At 44.8% G+C, this 21,734-nt stretch overlaps 1 protein-coding gene across 1 annotated transcript in view; it reads right to left on the bottom strand.

Annotated features, from left to right (window-relative positions):
• Positions 1–13,749: 13,749 nt before the first annotated feature.
• Positions 13,750–21,734, bottom strand: part of HEATR4 (HEAT repeat containing 4) — a 95,298-nt gene continuing 87,313 nt past the window's right edge. The window contains exon 18 of the mRNA XM_050798686.1: positions 13,750–14,171. Coding sequence (XP_050654643.1) covers positions 14,013–14,171 — 159 coding nt within the window. The 3' untranslated portion in view covers positions 13,750–14,012. The remainder of the gene's footprint in view (positions 14,172–21,734) is intronic.

The following is a 21,734-nucleotide window of genomic DNA, read 5'->3' as shown; positions in this document are numbered from 1 at the left end:
CAGCACTTTGGGAGGCCGAGGCGGGCGGATCACAAGGTCAGGAGATCGAGACCACGGTGAAACCCCGTCTCTACTAAAAATACAAAAAATTAGCCGGGCGCGGTTGTGGGCGCCTGTAGTCCCAGCTACTCGGGAGGCTGAGGCAGGAGAATGGCGTGAACCCGGGAGGCGGAGCTTGCAGTGAGCTGAGATCGTGCCACTGCACTCCAGCCTGGGCGACAGAGCGAGACTCCGTCTCAAAAAAAAAAAAAAAAAAAAAGAAGAAGGAAGGAAGGGAGGAAGGAAAGAGAGAGAAAGAAAGAAAAAGATCTAAGTCTTTGCAACTTATCTGTCTCTCTTTCTGTCTCTGTCTCTGTTTCTTCTCCTCTCGCCCATATTTTATTTACACATGTTCTTTTGTTTCTTTTCCACACAGAAGAAAACTACCCTTACAAGGAAATGGCTTGGGATCCTCTAGGCTGGGATTGTTTTCAGATCAGAAATCATCTTCTCTCAACTGTCTCCACTGTAGTGCTACAGGATTAGAGCTCAGTATTCACAGATAATGACAGTTTACACCTCTGCCTCTAAATCAAGTCACCTGTGCAGCTGTGATTTACAGCGTTCGAATGATTTTCTGCGCTGCACTAGCCCCGGCCCTTTCTTCTCCCGAAACGTTCTCAAACATTACCAGATTTGTACACAGAAAGGCTCAAAGCAGAAGTTACTGGGAAAGTTCTGTAAACATGAAGAGGAGATGTACACCAATATCAAGTTCCTCTTCCTGTTACTCTGGTTTTCACTCCTTCCCATTCTGTGTTTCCTCTGTGTCTGAGACAGAGGAGACTTGTATGTTTCCATACCTGTTAACAGCCGGAGATAACTTTGTTCTGCCCCTTGGCAGGTGAGTGGATTTTAGAAGGGAAAGGATAGGGTAAAGAGATGAGGACTCGCCCCCAGGAAGTCTGACTATACAATAGGAATGGTGTATTTATTTATTCAGCCCTTTCCTACACTGCAGTCAAAGCAGCAGCCATTTCATTTTACCCTCAGGATGTGTATTTAGTGGTAAGCTTTCTTTCTTTTCCTGTTAGTTTCCTGCAAAAGGACATCAGTGTCTTCCTCATTGGAGCAGCTGATAAGAAGGATGTTGTTGCTTAAATGGAGACAGAAAAACATATTTCCTATCACAGACCCAGGCCATCCCAAGGGCATGGAGAATGAGACCAGGTTGTGGAAATAATGGAAGAACCTGATTTTCATGCCTATTTCCCTGGTGCCATCTTCTTCCCTGAAATACTCTGCAATAATTACGCCTTCCACTTAAGTAGGATTTCACACTTTTCCAAAGTAGCATCACGTTGTACAGAAGCAGAGTTGGCTGCACTGTAGTTGGCACAGCCGATTAGTTACTTTGGAGGGTTTATATGAAGAGGCAACTTTGGGTTTAACTTTAAGTTTTGGGGAACTCATATAAATAGCATAGGTTTACCCTAAGTTGGATTCCATTTGCTAGCTCCCTCCTATCCTACAGATCTCATCTTCAAAGGTACTATTACAGGGGAAGCTTCCTGATATCCCTCTTCCAGCCACACTGGGTTGGGTGCCCCTCTTATACACACTGCACTTCCACTTTGGATACAAATATCCCGTGGGTAAACTTGCTCAGTGCCTATCCATCCAGCAACACGTCAGCACTATAATACCAGGGACAACAACCTTCCTGCTCGTAGCTGCCTAGCATAGGGCCTGGCCCACAGTAGTTCACTAAATATTTAGTGAATGAATGAGTGAGTCAGGAATTGCCTCTAGGAGCAGCCTTACCACCTGACACGATCACTTATTTTGGGGTGGTGCTCTGGGAGTTATAAAAAAGGCATGTGCTAATTATCACATAATGATCACCAGTGGTTATAGTAATTAGTAGGCAAAAGCACAGTGGTGGAGTATGACTAAATAAAGGTCTCCACCAGGTTGGGGGCTATCCTTGCACTCTGAATTTGGAATCCCACTGCCCATCTCTCTTGGACTCCTGTGGACAGGGTCATTCCTTTGGGAAATTCTGTTTGGAGTTGCCAACACTGGGGAATAGGGAGAATTAAGCTCCATTTCCCCAAACTCAGTGAAATCTTTCTGATATGAAAATTAAATTAAAGAACAAGGCCAGTGGTGGCCCTCTGCTGCTTTCCTTTCAGCCTCTGAGACAGATTTCCCCATCAAGGGTCTGCGCTGAGTCATCCCGCCTCCAGCAGAAATAAGTCAGCAGCACCCTGAGGATGGGTGATGGAGGCAAAGACTCATCCTGCTAATCTCCTCCCACGGAGGCCAAGGTTCATGGTCTTGGCCCTCTCCCTGGGAACAAGAGGGCAACCCAAGAGAAAAGACTCTTCCTTCCCACTCCTCTCTCCCTTACAAGCTCATTGTCTGTGAGTTCTCTTTCTTCTGCCAATGGAAGTAGAGGATGGAAATAGAGGAGGAGGAAGAAGAAACCAAAGGGCACAGGACTGTACTTTGCTGACTGGGGAGAGGTGGGACACGTGGGTGGGGGGTATGAATTGGGATGAAGGATGACAAGACATGAAGAATCCTTGGAGGTTCTCCAACAATTCTCACATACAGGACAGCTAAGGCACAGCCCAGTTGCAGAGACACCAGGGAACCCAGAAATGTAAATAGTGGGAGGTGATGACAGCAAAGAAGCAGGCAGATCTGATACACAGGCCCCTACACAGAGCTACGCCCTGTGGGAGAACCACAAACTGCCTAAGACTGGGTAGCAAAGAGAGAGTGGGCGTTCAGTGTGAGACCTTGAATCAGAGGTTCACACTCTATATCTAGCTCAGTCTCCAATTTGTGGGGAGGACCCAGGTGAAAGATGAATGTCAGAGATGTGGCTTAATCAGCTGCCTATGGGATGGGCACATATTTGGGAGATACTTTGAAATCTCTAGATGAAAGGAAATGCCAGAAAAAGCTATCATTACTTTGAGGGCTGATCATAGAGCAGTCAGAGCATCTTTGAGCTCCTAGGAATCAGAAGCTATGGTATTTTCATCTTGGGCAGACCAATTCCTGAAGACCAGTTTTTTAAGAACATCAATTGAGAACAGGGTCAATTGTGAGGTCCCTTAGGAATACAACCAGAAATCTCATCACTGGAGTATAGAAATTTCCAACTAGGCTCCAGCAAGTTATCTATGCAGACTGATTCTAGCCAGGCCTAACTTGCCTAGGGGGATGATGTACAGGCTGTGACCTGTTGACACTTCTCCTCCCTTTCTCTCCTCTCTTTCTCTCTTTCACATGCGCATAAGGCAACCTAGAAACATTAACTCACCAAAGAATACTTGGAGATTCCCAAATGATCACCCCAATTGTGGCTCTTCATCTCCAAACACTTAGCCCTTTTTTTTTTTTTTTTTTTTTTAAAGGAATGTGATGTGCTTAAACCAGATATTTTTTCTTTCTATTTGGCAGGTACATAGGTACATAACCCTAGTATTTTCCTTCTCTATTTATTTCCATGTATACTTTACCACAAATGCTTCCACTTGACTCCCTCCTCTGGTCTCTGTTCTATGAACCATCTAGATTATCATTCCAAATAAATATATTTGTGTTTGAGCCCTTAAATGCAAGAATATTTTCCTTCCTGGTCTCTCCAAAGCAAACAGGCTGACTAGACTCAGAACAGGACTTTAATCTAAGCTGGCAACAAGTGCTTACCTGTCCTGAATGACCTAAGCTGCAATCATCCCGGGTCACAATCATCAGAGGAACAGATATTATTTTTCTCCTATTACACAAAGTGGACAAAGGTTGTCTAGCTTGTGCAGAATGGATCTCTTGATAAAGCCAGAGCTCCTTGTGAACTAAGAAAAATCTCAAGAATGGGCTTGTGACTGCTAAGCAAGCTCTGTGGGAGAGCTCAACCTATAATATTACAAATGGCATGGGTAAGATCAACATGAACTCATCTCTCAAATCCCCAAATCTTAGGTTTCAATGTCTCTTACAAAGTTCCAGGAGAGTTAAGCTTAGGACCAACATAAAGGAAGACTACTCCAAACTGTAGGTAGTAAATGCATGGCACTCATTACCCAGGGAAGGAAAACAATCAGAATACAGGAAAAAAAATCAGGGCACACTTATGAATTGCAGAGCCGTATATGAGTAAAACTGGATGGCTCTTGAACTACTCATTTTCAACCCTAGTCCTATGTGAAAGTCTCAGGTCTCTCTCCTAGTTCCTGGTATTCCAATTCAGTAGGTTGGAGTGGGGTCTGTATATTTTTGCAAAGCTCCCCCAAGTGATTCTGATTTATAACCAGGCTTGAGGACCACTGCTTGAATAACTTGAATAACTTTTAACCTGTTGGATAGGTCTGACCCAGCCTGGTCATCCTTACGGTCCTAATTGTCAAACTGCTTGGTTGATGAATGACAACTCAAATAGATACAGCTGGTATCCTTGCAACATGGGAACAGACTCCAGCGCAGTCATTAGACCCTGAATCTACAGATCAAATCAAGCAGTATAATAATCCTCCGGTCCCTGGCTCATTTGGAATCCTGTCTGAGATCTCTAAGTCTTTCCCACCTTAGGGATGAATCAGCGGAGGCGTTTAAAACAAGGTGCTACTTTTGGAAGGAAATATTCAGATTTGCTTATCAGAATAAGATGCGGATTTCTTTTTTTCTTTCTTTCTTTTTTCTTTCTTTTTTTTTTTTTTTTTTTGAGTTGGAATCTCTTTCTTCGCCAGGCTGGAGTGCAATGGCACGATCTCGGCTCACTGCAGTCTCCCCTTCCTGGGTTCAAGTTATTTTCCTGCCTCAGCCTCCCGAGTAGCTGGGATTACAGGCATGCACCACCCGCCCAGCTAATTTTTGTATTTTTAGTACAGATGGAGTGTCCCCATATTGGCCAGGCTGGTCTTGAACTCCTGACCTCAAGAGATCCACCTGCCTCAGGCTCCCAAATTGCTGGAATTATAGGCATGAGCCACCGTGCCCGGGCAGATGCAGACTTCTTTACATATTTCTCTCATGGCTCTTTTTGCACAATGTTTAACACAGTACTAGGAATTCATTTATTCAGTAAACATTTATTGATTAAAAATTAGATACATACCCAATGCCAATAGTTTGTTTGCTGAGGATATAAATAATTAAATAAGGCAGTGATAAAATCCCTAGTCTTTTAGTTACCTAATAAGCTTTCAGAAATATTCTTTTATCACAGTGGCTGGACACAGTGGAAAACTCTACCTAAGGGTCATCCTGCCCTCTTAGGAACACAACATTTAAGTTCTTTCAAAGACAGAGCTAACCTGGGGCCACGAACAACTGTAAAAAAAGTGCCTACCTTTTCTTCTCAAATGTACCTACAAGTGAAGGTTAAAAATGAACTTCTGGCTGGGCGTGTTGGCTCAAGCCTCTAATCCCAGCACTTCGGGAGGCTGAGGCGGGCAGATCACTTGAGGTCGGGAGTTCAAGACCAGCCTGAGCAACATGGAGAAACCCCGCCTCTACTAAAAGTACAAAATTAGCAGGGCATGGTGGCACATGCCTGTAATCCCAGCTACTCGGGAGGCTGAGGCAGGAGAATCGCTTGAACCTGGGAGGCGGAGGTTGCAGTGAGCCGAGATCGCACCATTGCACTCCAGCCTGGGCAACAAGATCGAAACTCCGTCTCAAAAAAAAAAAAAAAAAAAAAGAACATCTGGAGAATGAGAACTATGCTATATTCATCTTTGAATTTCTGATACCAGGTACAGTACCTTGCACATAGTACATGTTCAGTGTTTTCATTTTTTTTTTTTTTTTTTTTTTTGTGGCGGGGGGAGACAGAGTCTCGCTCTGTCACCTAGGCTGGAGTGCAGTGGCGCAATCTCGGCTCACTGCAACTTCTGCCTCCCGGGTTCAAGCGATTCCCCTGCCTCAGCCTCTCGAGTAGCTGGGGCTACAGGCGCCTGCCACCACACGCAGCTAATTTTTTGTATTTTAGCAGAGATGGGGTTTCACCGTGTTGCCCAGGCTGGTCTCGAACTCCTGAGCTCAGGCAATGCACCTGCCTCAGCCTCCCAAAGTGCTAGGATTACAGGTGTGAGCCACCGTGCCTGGTCCAGTGTTTTAAAATTTTAATTAATTAATTAATTTTGAGACAGGGTCTGGCTCTGTCACCCAGGCTGGAGTGCATTGGCCCCATCTTGGCTCACTGTAACCTCTGCCTCCTGAACTCAAGTGATCCTCCCACCTCAGGCTCTGAGTATATGGGCACTACGGCACGTGCCATCATGCCTGGCTAATTATTTTTTATTTATTTATTTTTTTTGGTAGAGATGGGGTCTCACCATGTTGCCTAGGCTGGTCTCGAACTCTTGAGCTCAAGTAATCCTCCCACCTCGGCCTCCCAAACTGCAGTAATTGCAGGCATGAGCCACCACACCCAGCCTGTTCAGTGTTTTTGAATGAGTGAATGAATGAATGAAGCTGGAATCCCAGTTCTGCCACTAACTGTGTATCTTTGTACAAGTCACAGATTCTTTGTAACTTTCTTTCTTTCTTTCTCTTTCTTTCTTTCTTTCTTTCACAGATTCTTTCTTCATGACTGGGATAATAACTACCTTGCTTATTTGTTGTTATGTGACTGGAAGTCATGTGTTCTAAGAATCATTGGCAGTTGGGCATGGTGGCCTGTAATCCCAACATTTTGGGAGGCTGAGATGGGAGGATCACTTGAGCCCACAAGTTTGAGACCAGCCTGGGAAACAGAGGGATACCTCATCTCCACAAAAAAATTAAAAACTAGCTGGGTGCGGTGGTACATGCCTATAGTCCCAGCTACTGGGAAGGCTGAGGCAAGAGGATCATTTCAGCCCAGAAGGTCAAACCTACAGTGAGCCATGATTTTTTTTTTTTTTTTTTTTTTTTTTTTTTTTTTTTTTTTTTTTTTTGAGACGGAGTCTCGCTCTGTCACCCAGGCTGAAGTGCAGTGGCCGGATCTCAGCTCACTGCAAACTCCGCCTCCCGGGTTCACGCCATTCTCCTGCCTCAGCCTCCCGAGTAGCTGGGACTACAGGCGCCTGCCACCTCGCCCGGCTAAGTTTTTGTATTTTTAGTAGAGACGGGGTTTCACTGTGTTAGCCAGGATGGTCTCGATCTCCTGACCTCGTGATCCGCCCGTCTCGGCCTCCCAAAGTGCTGGGATTACAGGCTTGAGCCACCGCGCCCGGCCTAAGTGAGCCATGATTGCAGCACTGCACTCCAGCCTGGGCGACAGAGTGAGACCCTGTCTCAAAAAAAAAAAAAAGAAAAGAAAAAGAAAGAAAATTGGCACTTTGCCTGGCATTCAGCAGGTGCTCAACAAATGGTTGTGATGATGCTATATAGTTGTTACTCTGAGAACCGAGAAGCAGAAGCGTCCAAGAACCAACTTGTATGGTCAAAGTGACATCTAGTGGTAAAATTTTAGAACACACACCAAAAGCACAGTCCATTGCTGGTTTGAAATTTAAATTGAGGAATGACTAGGAACTAACAGGGCACCTGATTTACAGAAGTACAGTAACATTATTTAATTCTCACCAGTGATTTTATTTTTTTTTTTTTTTTTTTTTTGAGACGGAGTCTCGCTTTGTCGCCCAGGCTGGAGTGCAGTGGTGCGATCTCGGCTCACTGCTACCTCCGCCTCCCAGGTTCAAGCAATTATCCTGCCTCAGCCTCCCATGTAGCTGGGACTACAGGTGCCGGCCACCATGCAAGGCTAATTTTTGTATTTTTAGTAGAGACGGGGTTTCACCTTGGTCAGGCTGGTCTCAAACTCCCAACCTTAGATGATCCGCCCACCTCAGCCTCCCAAAGTGCTGGGATTACAGGCGTGAGCCATCGCGCCTGGCTTCACCGTGATTTTCAACCCTGGATGCATATTAGAATGACATGTGAAGCTTTAAAAATCTACTCGTGTCTGGATCTCACCCTTGGAGACGCCGATTTAAGTTGCAGGAGGTGTGACTCAGGCTGTGACATTTTTAAACTGCGATTTTAACATGCAACCTGGTTGGGAGCCACATGCAAGAGACCCATGAGATAGTCTTCTCGTTTTGCAATTGATGAAAGTAAAAGTCAGAAGGATAAAGTAAGTTGCACAAACTCACACATTTATTATTAGCAGTAGGTAACTTGAACTTGCGTCTACCATTTTCCCGCAATACCACATTGCTTTGCAGAGGCTTTTGGAAGTCTGATGTGCTCCACTTAGTTTCTGCGTGGGGGAGTCTCAAACTCAGAAGCATTAGGGAATTGCATGGTGCTGTGAGCTGAAGCCCTCTAAACAACAGTTTGGTGTTGATGGGATAGTGTGGTCTAATGAAGGCACTAACTGCCTGATCCTCTCTCCAGATTCTTTTTTTTAAGACAAGGTCTTGCTTTGTTGCCTAGGCTGGAATGCAATGGCATGATAATAGCTCACTGTAGCCTTGAACTCCTGGGCTCAGCTAGGACCAGAGGCACATGCCACCATGCCCAGCTATCTTTGTATTTTTTGTAGAGATGGGGTTTTGCCATGTTGCTCAGGCTGGTATTTTTTATGTTTTGTAGAGATGGGGGTCTCCCTCTGTTGCTATACACATTCATGCATTCATGTCAATTTCGATTTTTTTTTTTTTTTTTGAGACGGAGTCTCGCTCTGTTGCCCAGGCTGGAGTGCAGTGGCCAGATCTCAGCTCACTGCAAGCTCCGACTCCCGGGTTCACGCCATTCTCCTCCCTCAGCCTCCTGAGTAGCTGGGACTACAGGCGCCCACCACCACGCCCGGCTAATATTTTGTATTTTTTAGTAGAGACGGGGTTTCACCGTGTTAGCCAGGATGGTCTTGATCTCCTGACCTTGTGATCCGCCCATCTCAGCCTCCCAAAGTGCTGGGATTACAGGCTTGAGCCACCGCGCCCGGCTAATTTCGATTTTTTTAACATTATTTCAAAAGAAACTCATTGTAATTGTTTGTGTTTAAAAAAAAAATGATAACTTGCCTGGGTGCAGTGGCTCACGCCTGTAATCTCAGCACTTTGGAAGGCTGAAGTGAGTGGATTACTTGAGATCAGGAGTTTGAGACCAGCCTGGCCCACCTGGAGAAACCCTGTCTCAGGCCGGGCGCGGTGGCTCACGCCTGTAATCCCAGCACTTTGGGAGGCCGAGGCGGGCGGATCACAAGGTCAGGAGATCGAGACCATGGTGAAACCCCGTTTCTACTAAAAATACAAAAAATTAGCCGGGCGCGGTTGTGGGCGCCTGTAGTCCCAGCTACTCGGGAGGCTGAGGCAGGAGAATGGCGTGAACCCGGGAGGCGGAGCTTGCAGTGAGCCGAGATCGCGCCACTGCACTCCAGCCTGGGCGACAGAGCGAGACTCCGTCTCAAAAAAAAAAAAAAAAAAAAAAAGAAACCCTGTCTCTACTAAAAATACAAAATTACCTGGGCATGGTGGCGCATGCCTGTAATCCCAGCTACTCAGGAGGCTGAGGCAGGAGAATGGCTTGAACCTGGGAGGTGGAGGTTGCAGTGAGCCAAGATTGTGCCACTGTACTCCAGCCTGGGCGACAGAATACGACTCTGTCTCAAAAACAAACAAAAAAACCTTAAGCATACACATTAAAAATCTACCAAAACTTTTTAAAATTCAGTTTTGGCACTTCATTTTTAAAATTATAACTAGGGTCTCAAGAAAGAGTAACCAGGCCAGGCGCGGTGGCTCACGCCTATAATCCCAGCACTTTGGGAGGTTGAGGCGGGCGGATCACGAGGTCAGAAGATCGAGACCACCCTGGTTAACACGGTGAAACCCTGTCTCTACTACAAAAATACAAAAAATTAGCCGGGTGTGGTGGTGGGCGCCTGTAGTCCCAGCTAAGCAGAAGAATGGCACGAACACGGGAGGTGGAGCTTGCAGTGAGCCGAGATCGCGCCACCGCACTCCAGCCTGGGGAACAAAGACTCCGTCTCAAAAAAATAAATAAATAAAGGAGTAACCAGATTGCTCTTGACCTCTGAAAGGCTCTGTTGCTGCCTCCAACAAGAAAAGCCCATTTTATCCAATTAGACAACAAATTCCCAAAGTCAGAAAAAGCACGTGATATTTGCTGGCATATCCATGGTGACTACTAATTATGTATCTGGTAAATGTTTGCTGACAATATAGCCCATCAAAAAATGATGGGAAGGCCGGGTGCGGTGGCTCATGTCCGTAATCCCAGCACTTTGGGAGGCTGAGGCAGGTGGATCACTTGAGGCCAGGAGTTTGAGACCAGCTTGGCTAACATAGTGAAACCCCATCTTTACTAAAAAAAATTAATATTAGCTGGGTGTGGTGGCTCACACCTGTAATCCCAGCTACTCAGGAGGCTGAGGCACAAGAATCACTTGAAAACCAGAGGCAGAGGTTGCAGTGAGCCTAGGTCGCAACACTGTACTCCAGTCTGGATGAAAGAGCAAGAAACTCTGTCTCTTAAAAAAGAAAGAAAGAAAGAAAGAAAGAAACCATGGGACAGGTGGGGGAGAGGAAATTCTAACAGAGGTGCTTTCCTTCTGACCCACAACCCCCACTTTGCTGTTGGTCTGGCTGACGTGGTTCACGCGGGGGATGGTAACTTAGATGGAACGTGTAAACCAATGGAAACATGAATCTTGATTGAAAAATGAAAAATTTATCTAGATCCTGACTAAGGGAAAGTCGGCATGTTTCTCCCACATGCTGGCCCAAACAGAAGCTTTCTTTTATGGCAGGATAGGGATCAGTCCCTTGTCTAATCAACCAGTGGAGTTAATGAGTGTGGCAGAAGCAAGGTAGAGGAAAGATGACAAAAGGAGCAATGAAAAGGAAACATCTGACACATTTATCTTTGTGAGAAGTGAGAATCGCCTGTAAATGCCTCAGCTAGGAAGGACAAGTAGGGCCCTTTATAAAGGATTTGTGGAACTTCTGGAGTATTTTCTCATTACATTTTGTTAATAGATTAACAAGGCTGGGCGTGGTAGTTCATGCCTATAATCCTAGCACTTTGGGAGGCCGAGGCAGGTGAAGATTCACTTGAGGTCAGGAGTTCGAAACCAGCTTGGCTATCATGGTTAAACCCTGTCTCTACTAAAAATACAAAAAATTATCTGGGCATGGTGGTATATGCCTATAATCCCAGCTACTTGGGAGGCTGGGGCAGGAGAATCGCTTGAACCTGGGAGGCGGAGGTTGCAGTGAACTAAGATCATGCCACCCTGACTCCAGACTGGACAACAGAGCAAGACTCCACCTCAAAAAAAAAAGAAAAAAAAAGATTAACAGAAACATGGCGGGGCACAGTGGCTCATGCTTGTTGTTCCAGCACATTGGGAGGGCAGATCACTTGAGCCAGGAATTTGGGACTGACCTAGGCAACATAGCAAGACCCCATCTCTACAAAAAATATAAAAATTAGCCAGGCATTGTGGTGCATGCCTGTGGTCCCATCTACTGAGGAGGTTGAGGTGGGAGGGTCACTTGAGCCCAGGAGATTGAGTTGTAGTGAGCCGAGATCTCACCACCACACTTCAGCATGGGCAACAGAGTGAGAACCCGTCTCAAAAACAAAAAAAAAACACAAAAAAACAAAACCGTGATGGTAAAGAGAGCAGATGCCTGCCTCTCTGTGGTGAAGAAACTTGCGAACTACTGTGAAAACAGGAGAGGGGAAAGGAGCTGTCATGGACTCTTGCTGAGCTCCTTCCTTCCCCCAGCCTTTTCTCCCTTCCCTCCCTTTACCGGGAAGGTCCTCCCTACTCCTCTCTGCCTAAATCTTGTGCCCTCTCAGATCCAACGCAAATTCGCATGTCTCCATGACGACTTCTGCCCTCCTTCCCTGAACTCCTACAGCACATCTGCTGTGTACCACACAATTCTCACTAAATTAAGCATATTGTCTTTGAAAGGTTCTTGTGTGTCTGTCTTCTAAAACCCCTTGTAAATTCCTTGAGGACAAGGGCCATTTCTTCTGCTGCTGCTCCGTCTCCCACAGTGCTGATGGCCTAACAGACCCTCTGTATGGTCTTGCTGGCTGACTGACTGAAGGGTTCAGTTAGGCTCCCTTGCTCTTGCCAGCAAAGCGAAGAGTGCACAATAAAGTCCTTTCACTATGAAATGACAAATTCAAAGATAGAGGGGCTGAGAAAGTGCTCATACAGAATTATTCATTGTCTTGAATGTCTCATAGTAGCCAGATCCCAGAATCCTCAGGTTGGATGAGGAAGTAACTTTGATCCATGTGATAGTGCTTTTTAGATTAGTATTTCACTTAGAGGGAAAGTAACTCATTCCATGGGTTACATGAGTCAAGGAAAGGGAAGAGTTTCTATTACGAAGTTAACTCATATCCCCAAAGATTCCCTGCACTGTGTTTCATAGCAGTTCGGAATTTATAGGAGAAAATATTGCGCTCGCGTTCTCTCTCTCTCTCTCTATATATATATATATACTGAGACGGTGGAGTCTTACTCTGTCTCTCAGGCCAGAGCGCAGTGTCAGGATCTCGGCTCACTGCAACCTCCGCCTCCCAGGTTCAAGTTATTCTCCTGCCTCAGCCTCCCAAGTAGCTGGGATTACAGGTGCCTGCCACCATGCCCCGCTAATTTTTGTATTTTTAGTAGAGACGAGGTTTCACTATGTTGGCCAGGCTGGTCTCGAAATCCTGACCTCAGGTGATCCACCTGCCTCGGCCTCCCAAAGTGCTGGGATTACAGGCGTGAGCCACCATGCCCGGCCTTGCCTTTTATATTTTTCACAGTAACAGTGCCATGGGAAGAGAGGATGTGATTAGGGGAAGAAAAAAGGGGAGAGGTTCACGTTGTCTTTATTTTCATTAATGAATATCTCAAACATTTTAGGGTGTAAACAGCAATCAGTATTTAGGAAAGGAAGCTGGATTCACACTATTTGGAAATCTGGGTCTTTCCTCATCCATGGCAATTTTTGGGTATCGTGTGCTCTTACAGAATCCCATCTTATGATATAGATTCAGTTTACAGCTGTTCTATGATCCGCCTGAGTATTTCAAATATTAAGTACATTGAGGCTCATGAGAATTGCTAATCGGCCTTGTGAAACTGTGGAGTTGTTTCCCAGGGGTAGAGATGCATTCACACCCACCCACACAAAGGGGGAAATGATTATGCTGGTCTGGTTTTTTTGCAATAGTTCCCTGACATGGCTTCCACATTGCTCTGTGGACTGCAGTTAAAGAACCTAATCTAGAACAAGACTAGACTGGTAGATTTAAAAAGTCACCTAAGCTGTTTCTTTCCTAGACAAATGGGATTCTAGTTTGGATTTTATTTTATTATTTTTTGAGACAGAATCTCATTCTGTCATCCAGGTTGGAATGCTGTGGCGCAATCTTGGCTCACTGCAAACACCGCCTCCTGCGTTCAAGCTATTCTCCTTCCTCAGCCTACCTAGTAGCTGGGATTACAGGTGTGTCCCACCACACTCAGCTAATTTTTTTGTATTTTTAGTAGAAACGAGGTTTCATCATGCTGGCCAGGATGGTTTCAAACTCCTGGCCTCATGTGATTCACCCACCTTGCTTGGCCTCTCAGAGTGCTGGGATTACAGGCATAAGCCATGGTGCCCAGCCCTAATTTGGGTTTCAGAGGGCAATTTGTACTGCTTGCAAAAGACGCTGGATCCTTCCGCTTTAGAAAGATTTGGAATTCTGACCCATATTTAGTACATGACCTTTCTGGGGCGTGGAAAAATATGCTTTGTCGTCTAATGTGATGTCAATTTTCTTTAACCTTCCGTGTAAATAGTGCGCATTAAGACATGAGGTCTACTGTTAAACAATTTTTCTTTATAAACATAGTGACAACAAGATTGTACAGTATCAATTAAAAAGACCCAACGTGAGCAGGTCCACTGCTTCCTGCATCTTGAAGTAAGAGAAGTGTTCAGCTTAGAGAAAATGTTCTCTAGAAAAAAATGTGGAAAGAAAGTTCTCTCTGAGAATTTACCCAGCTAAAGAGCTGGGTAGTCCGATCTAAATGGTCCCACAGCAATCCTTTTCTCCCGAGAGGTGCGTAGATCTTTGACAAGTGATGAACGAACTCTGCTTCGTGTGGTTAGGCCTGGGACTGAACTTTGTATCCAGGGATTTGGTGTGCGGGGCTTCACAGGCTGCAGAGAAACATGCAAACATGAGTGCATATGCCAAACGTGTCTCATATGAGTGACAGAGACGAAGTGAAGGCGTCTTTGGCCATAGTATGTCTCCTTTTTTTTGAGACAGAGTCCTACTCTGTTGCCCAGGCTGGAGTTCAGTGGTGCAATCTTGGCTCACTGCAACCTCCGACTCCCGGGTTCAAGTGATTCTCTTGCCTCAGCCTCTGAAGCAGCTGGGATTACAGGCGCCCGCTACCACGCCCAGCTAATTTTTTTTTTTTTTTTTTTTTTTGAGACAGAGTCTTGCACTCTCGCCCAGGCTGGAGTGCAGAGGCGCCATCTCGGCTCACTGCAAGCTCTCCCTCCCGGGTTCACGCCATTCTCCTGCCTCAGCCTCCCGAGTAGCTGGGACTGCAGGCGCCCACCACCATGCCCCGATAATTTTTTGGTATTTTTAGTAGAGACGAGGTTTCACCATGTTAGTCAGGATGGTCTGGATCTCCTGACCTTGTGACCCACTCACCTCGGCCTCCCAAAGTACTGGGATTATAGGCATCAGCCATCGCGCCCGGCCTTTTTTCTTTCTTTCTTTCTTTCTTTTCTTTTGTTTTTTGTTTTTTTTTTTTTTTGAGTCGGAGTTTCGCTCTTGTTGCCCAGGCTGGAGTGCAATGGCAGGATCTCAGCTCACCTCAACCTCTGCCCCCAAAGTTCAAGGGATTCTCCTGCCTCAGCCTCCCAAGTAGCTGGGATTACAGGCATGGGCCACCACACTCTGCTAATTTTGTATTTTTAGTAGAGATGGGGTTTCTCCATGTTGGCCAGACTGGTCTGGAACTCCTGACCTCAGGTGATCCGCCGGCCTCGGCCTGCCAATGTGCTGGGATTACAGGTGTGAGCCACCATGCCTGGCCACGCCCCGCTAATTTTTTTGTATTTTTAGTAGAAACAGGGTTTCACCATGTTGGTCAGGCTGGTCTTGAACTCCTGGCCTCGTGATCTGCCTGCCTCGGCTTCCCAAAGTGCTGGGATTACAGGCATGAGCCACCGCGCCCAGAGATTATTCTTTAATTAATCTCAAAAGTCTAACACCAGGGGAGTCTCTCTGAGCCTACTTTGGCTTTAAAAGCTGCCCATTAAAAAATAAAAATAAAAGCCTAACACCAGAGTTTGATATATGTCCACTCACACATTTGTAGAAGGAACACAATATCTCTTATAATATTCTTTACTTCACTAATAAGTTATAATTTCAGTTATATATTATATTGCATTACCAGTTAAGTAATAAAACCAATGTATTATTTATCTTGTTTTTCATTACTTAAAAAATGAATAATTGACTGGGCACGGTGGCTCACACCTGTAATCCTAGCACTTTGGGAGGCTGAGGCAGGCAGATCACTTGAGGTCGGGAGTTCAAGACCAGCCTGGCCAACATGGTGAAACCCCATCTCTACTAAAAATACAAAAATTAGATGGACATGGTGCAGGTGCCTGTAATCCCAGCTACTTGGAAGGCTGAGGCAGGAGAATCACTTGAACCTAGGAAGCGGAGACTGCAGTGAGCCAAGACTGCGCCACTGCACTCCAGCCTGGGCGACAGAGCCAGACTTAGAGACTCCATTCAAAAAAAAAAAAAAAAGGGAAGCAGAGGAGACTTTTTAAGGTGGTGAAACTATTCTGAATATTCTGTATAATATCTGATGGATACATGACATTATTCATTTGTTAAAACACATAGAACTTTACAGCACGAAGAGTGAACCTTATTTTTTGAGACAGAGTTTCACTCTTGTCACCCAGGCTAGAGTGCAATGGTGCAATCTCGGCTCACTGTAACCTCTGCCTCCCAAATTCAAGCTTCTTTTAAATGCCTCAGCAACCCAAGTAGCTGGGATTACAGGCACGCACCACCATGCCCAGCTAGTTTTTGTATTTTTTGTATTTTAGTAGAGATGTTGGCCAGGCTGGTCTCGAACTCCTGACCCTCAGGTGATCCACCCACCTCAGCCTCCCACAGTGCTGGGATTGCAGGCATGAGTCACCCCACCCAGCCAGAGTAAATGTAGGCAAAAATTAATAATAATAATAATTTAGGAAGTAAGGGGATTTAGGAAGGAATACGAACTGTATGTAGCAAGAGAAACAAATGTATAGAACAACTTCAGTGAAGGGAGTGGGAAAAACTTTGGAAATGTGTGGAATCTGTAAGACTAAATATAACAGGAATTGCACATAGCACTGTACTCTAGTTAATAAAATTGTTTCCCAAGGGAGTGTGGGTTAATATTTCTGATTTATGTATGGAAAATTGAAACATAAAGTATACTAATAATAATTGTAACGATTACCTGAAAGAAATATAGACAGTCTTCTAGTCATGGAAAATACATTTTAAACCTTCATTTTTTACATCAAGTGTTTTTTGTTTGTTTTTTTGTTTTTTACTATGTTGCCCCAGCTGCCAGAGTGCAGTAGCTAGCACCTATTCACAGGCACGATCATAGCTCACTATAACCTTAAACTCCTGGGCTCAAGTGATCCTCCTGTCTCTGGCCTCACATGTAGCTAAAACTACATGTACCATCATGCCCCAAACCTCAATTTAAATACAGATTTTTGTTGCAGATGTGATGCTGAAAAATAAATACTTTCAAGCACAATTGACTATTAGGATAAAAATCTGTGTGGAAGTTACTTCATAAAGGAAATGTGAGCGGTTTTTTTTAAGATGTAATATTTTTAATTTTAAAGAAGAGCTTACAAATTTTATTTTATTTATTTATTTATTTATTTTTTTGAGATGGAGTCTGGCTCTGTGTCCCAGGCTGGAGTGCAGTGGCCGGATCTCAGCTCACTGCAAGCTCCGCCTCCTGGGTTTACGCCATTCTCCTGCCTCAGCCTCCCGAGTAGCTGGGACTACAGGAGCCCGCCACCTCGCCCGGCTATTTTTTTCTATTTTTTAGTAGAGACGGGGTTTCACTATGTTAGCCAGGATGGTCTCGATCTCCTGACCTCGTGATCCGCCCGTCTCGGCCTCCCAAAGTGCTGGGATTACAGGCTTGAGCCACCGCGCCCGGCCACAAATTTTATTTTTAAAATGGATGATGGTAGTTATCAAACTGTATGGCATTTAGATTCAAATGGATGCATTTAAATTCAGTTTTGAACTTAAAATATCAATATATAAAGCTGGAATACATGTTTGAAATTAAACTCTGCTTCTATTTAAAATGAAAACATTTCAGATGTCATTTTTTTTTTTTTTTTTAAGACAGAGTCTCGTCTCTGTTACCCAGGCTGTAGTGCAGTGGCTCGATCTCAGCTCACTGCAACCTCTGCCTCCCAGGTTCAAGTGATTTTCCTGTCTCAGCCTCCCGAGTGTCTGGGATTACAGGCATGCACCACCATACCTGGCTAATTTTTCTCTATTTTCAGAAGAGACAGGTTTTACCATGTTAGCCAAGCTGGTCTCAAACTCCCGACCTCAAGTGATCCATCTGCTTCAGCCTCCCAAAGTGCTGGGATTACAGCCGTGAGCCATTGTGTCTGGCCTCATTTTAGATGTCAATTTAAGAAGGTAAAGAGGTGACATCGTTTTTCAAAATTATTTTATAGGTTATATGAACAAGCAAAAAAGTTGGAAATTCAACATCCTAGATAGCATCCTTTATGATATAGCAGGACTCAGCCAACTTGTTCTGTAAAAGGCCAAATAGAAGATATTTCAGGCTTTTGGGTCCAGATGGCCTATTCAAACTGTGATTTTTTTGTTTGTTTGTTTGTTATTGAGATGAAGTATTGCGCTATTGCCCAGGCTGGAGTGCAGTGGTGTGATCTCGTCTCACTGCAACCTCTGTCTCCCGGGTTCAAACAATTCTCGTGCCTTAGCCACCTGAGTAACTGGGATTACAGGTACATGCCACCACACCTGGCTAAATTTTGTATTTTTTAGTAGAGACAGGGTTTCACCATGTTGGCCAGGCTGGTCTCAAACTCCTGGTCTCAAGTGATCTGGCCGCCTCTGCCTCGCAAAGTGCTGGGATTACAGGCATGAGCCACCACACCCAGCCTAAGCTTTATATTAACATCCTAAAGTTAAACAAGAAAGTTCTTCTATAACAAATAATTCCATTACCCAGAGGGAAATTCTGTCTTCAGTTTGGTTTATATCTTTCCAGATATAACACACACAGTTGCGTGTGTGTGTGTGTGTGTGCAGGCAGACAAACACACACACACACACACACAAAACATACATGGTTTTAAAGAAATTATATATAATGTAGGCTCATGCCTGTAATCCCAGCACTTTGGAAGGGTGAGGCAGGTGGATCACCTGAGGTCAGCAGTTTGAGACCAGCTTAGCTAATATGGTAAAACCCTGTCTTTGCTAAAAATAGAAAAATTGGCTGGGCATGGTGGCAGGCGCCTGTAATCCCAACTGCTAGGGAGGCTGAAGCAGGAGAATCACTTGAACCTGGGAGGTGGAGGGTGCAGTGAACCAAGATTGCACCACTACACTCCCACCTGGGTGAGAGAGGGAAACTGTCTCAAAAAGGAAAAGAGAAGAAAATGAAGGAAAGGGGAGGGGAGGGAAGGGGAAGGGAGGGGGGAGGAGAGGGAAAAGGAAAAAAAAGTAAAAGAAATGATATATAATGTATATGGGCTGCATTTTTAAGCAAAAAATGGGACAACATATTGTTCTATAATTTGATTTTTTAACACATTATAGACATTTCCTTGTCATTCTTTTAAATAACTGCCAATTGGTACATATTTGAGTAATTTCCAGTTTTGAAATTATAAGCAACAAGCATCTATGTATAAATATCTTTGTACACATGGGTGACTTTTTTTGTTTGTTTTTTTGAGACAAGGTTTGGCTCTATTGCCCAGGCTGGAGTACAGTGGCAGCATCTCAGCTCACTGCAACCTCTGCATCCCAGGCTCAAGTCATCCTCCCACCTTAGCCTCCCTAGTAGCTGGGACCACAGGTGTACATCACCATGCCTGGCTAATTTTTGTATTTAAAATTTTTTGACTTGGCATGGTGGCTCATTCGTGTAATCCCAGCACTTTGGGAGGCCAAGGCAGTTGGATCACTTAGGGCCAGGAGTTCGAGACCAGCCTGGCCAACATGGTAAAACCCTATCTCAACTAAACATACAAAAATTAGTTGGGCATCGTGGCACATGACTGTAATCCAAGCTACTCAGGTGAGGTACAAGAATCACTTGAACCTGGGCAGGCAGAGGCTGCAGTGAGCCAAGATCATGCCACTGCATTCCAGGCTAGGTGACAAAGCAAGACTCTGTCTCAAAAACAACAAAAAAAGAAAGATAGAAAAAAGTGCTGATTTTTCATAGTGACGGCGTCTCGCCATGTTGTTCAGGCTAGTCTGGAACTCCTGAGCTCAAGCAATCCACCCACCTCAGCCTCCCAAAGCATTGGGATTATAGGTGCTAGCCACTGCATCTGGCCAGTGAATATTTTTTAAGGATAGATTTCTAGATGTAGAATTACTACTGGGTCAAGGATATCAAAATTTTGTATTGATGAATTGCCATCTGAAAGTTTTTATTGACATTTGGGGCCAGATAGTCCTTTGTTATGACATTTGGGGCCAGATAGTCCTTTGTTATGGGACTTCATTGTACATTGTAGAATGTTTTACAGCATCCCTAGATGCTAGTAGCATCCCCACTGTTGGACAACCAAAAATATCTCTAGATATTGCTAAATGATCCCTGGGGGTGCAAAATAGCCCCAGGTTCAGAACCACTGCCTCAGACATTTGCTTTCTTTTACTTTCCTTTTATTTCTTTCTCACCATCTCCCTTTCAACAACTCATGCTATCCTTCCTTCTTTAAGAAAAGACACTTAAAGGAATTTATGAGGCCAGGTGCGGTGGCTCACACCTGTAATCCCAGTACTTTGGGAGACTGAGGCGGGTGGCTTGCCTGAGCTCAGGAGTTCAAGACCAGCTTGACCAACTTGGCGAAACCCCATCTAGTGAAAATACAAAAATTAACCAGGCGTGGTGGCGTGCACCTGTAATCCCAGCTACTTGGGAGGTGGAGACAGGAGACGGGAGAATCGCTTGAACCCAGGAGGCGGAGATTGCAGTGAGCCGAGATCGTGCCATTGCACTCCAGCCTGGGTGACAGAGTGAGACTCTGTCTTGAAAAAAAAAAAAAAAAGGAACTTATAATTTAGTATATATCACCCTTCCCAGTATATTTACATTTTAGATATAGATGAAGTGAAAGTGACAATGACTAATTCAAGAATAACTATCTAATGATGGGATGAATTTTGATGGGAGAGATAATTTGGGGTACTTTCCTGATAGGCTTTAAATCATACTATGTATACTTTATTTTATTTATTTATTTATTTATTTTTGAGACGGAGTCTCACTTTGTCGCCCAGGCTGGAGTGCAGTGGCACCATCTCGGCTCACTGCAAGCTGCGCCTCCTGGGTTCACGCCATTCTCCTGCCTCAGCCTCCGAGTAGCTGGGACTACAGACGGCACCACTACGCCCAGCTAATTTTTTGTATTTTTAGTAGAGATGGGGTTTCACCGTGTTAGCCAGGATGGTCTCAATCTCCCGACCTCGTGATCCGCCCGCCTCGGCCTCCCAAAGTGCTGGGATTACAGGCGTGAGCCACCGCGCCCGGCCCCCATACTATGTATACTTAAACATACTGTTGGCTCTTCTTTTCTGTAGCAGTTTCTCTGAATAACAATGATTAACATCTATATTCAGAATGCCAAGTTCCTTTGATTTTTTTAAAGGGAATTCTGTTGATTCAAAACAAAAAACAGAAGAGTAAGGCAAGCACAAGAAAAATGAGATGAATTAGAGAAAGTAAAGTTTATTGTTTAAAAAATACTGTATTTTGGCTGGGCGCAGTGGCTCACGCCTGTAATCCCATCTCTTTGGGAGGCTGAGGCGGGCAGATCACCTGGGTCAGGAGTTTGAGACCAGCCTGGCCAACATGGGAAACCCCGTCTCTACTAAAAATATAAAAATTAGTTGGGTGTGGTAGGGGGTGCCTATAATCCCAGCTACTCGGGAGGCTGAGGCAGGAAAATTGCTTGAATCTGGGAGGCAGAGGTTGCAGTGGGCCAAGATAGCACCACTGCACTCCAGTCTGGGAGACAGAGCAAGACTCCATCTCAAAACAAACAAACAAACAAAGCCTACATTTTTAGCAGGGCATGGTGGCTCATGCTTGTAATCCCAGGGCAGTGTGCTAAATGCAAGACAGGATAGAAAAAGGCATAAGGAAGTCTTTTCCTTGAATTTAGGAAGGAATATGACAAGAGCACGAATTATCAGCACAATGTGTTAAATTCATGTGAAAGAGTCAAAATTCTCTTGAGGTGAAGGCGATGGTAGGGCCTTTGGAGAGGAGACGGAATGTGAAATGGGCTTTAGTTAGGGTTTTGACAAAAGATAACTGGAGGACAGCATGCAGAGGAAACAGCCTGAGAAAACATATGAAGGACGATATAGGTAAGCAACAGCAAACAGTCTATCTTGTAGAAGTAGAGTTTATAGAGGTT

Source organism: Macaca thibetana, chromosome 7, assembly GCF_024542745.1.
Source record: "Macaca thibetana thibetana isolate TM-01 chromosome 7, ASM2454274v1, whole genome shotgun sequence".
In the NCBI taxonomy this organism is placed as follows: domain Eukaryota; kingdom Metazoa; phylum Chordata; class Mammalia; order Primates; family Cercopithecidae; genus Macaca; species Macaca thibetana.
This window is presented reverse-complemented; position numbering and strand designations above follow the sequence as displayed.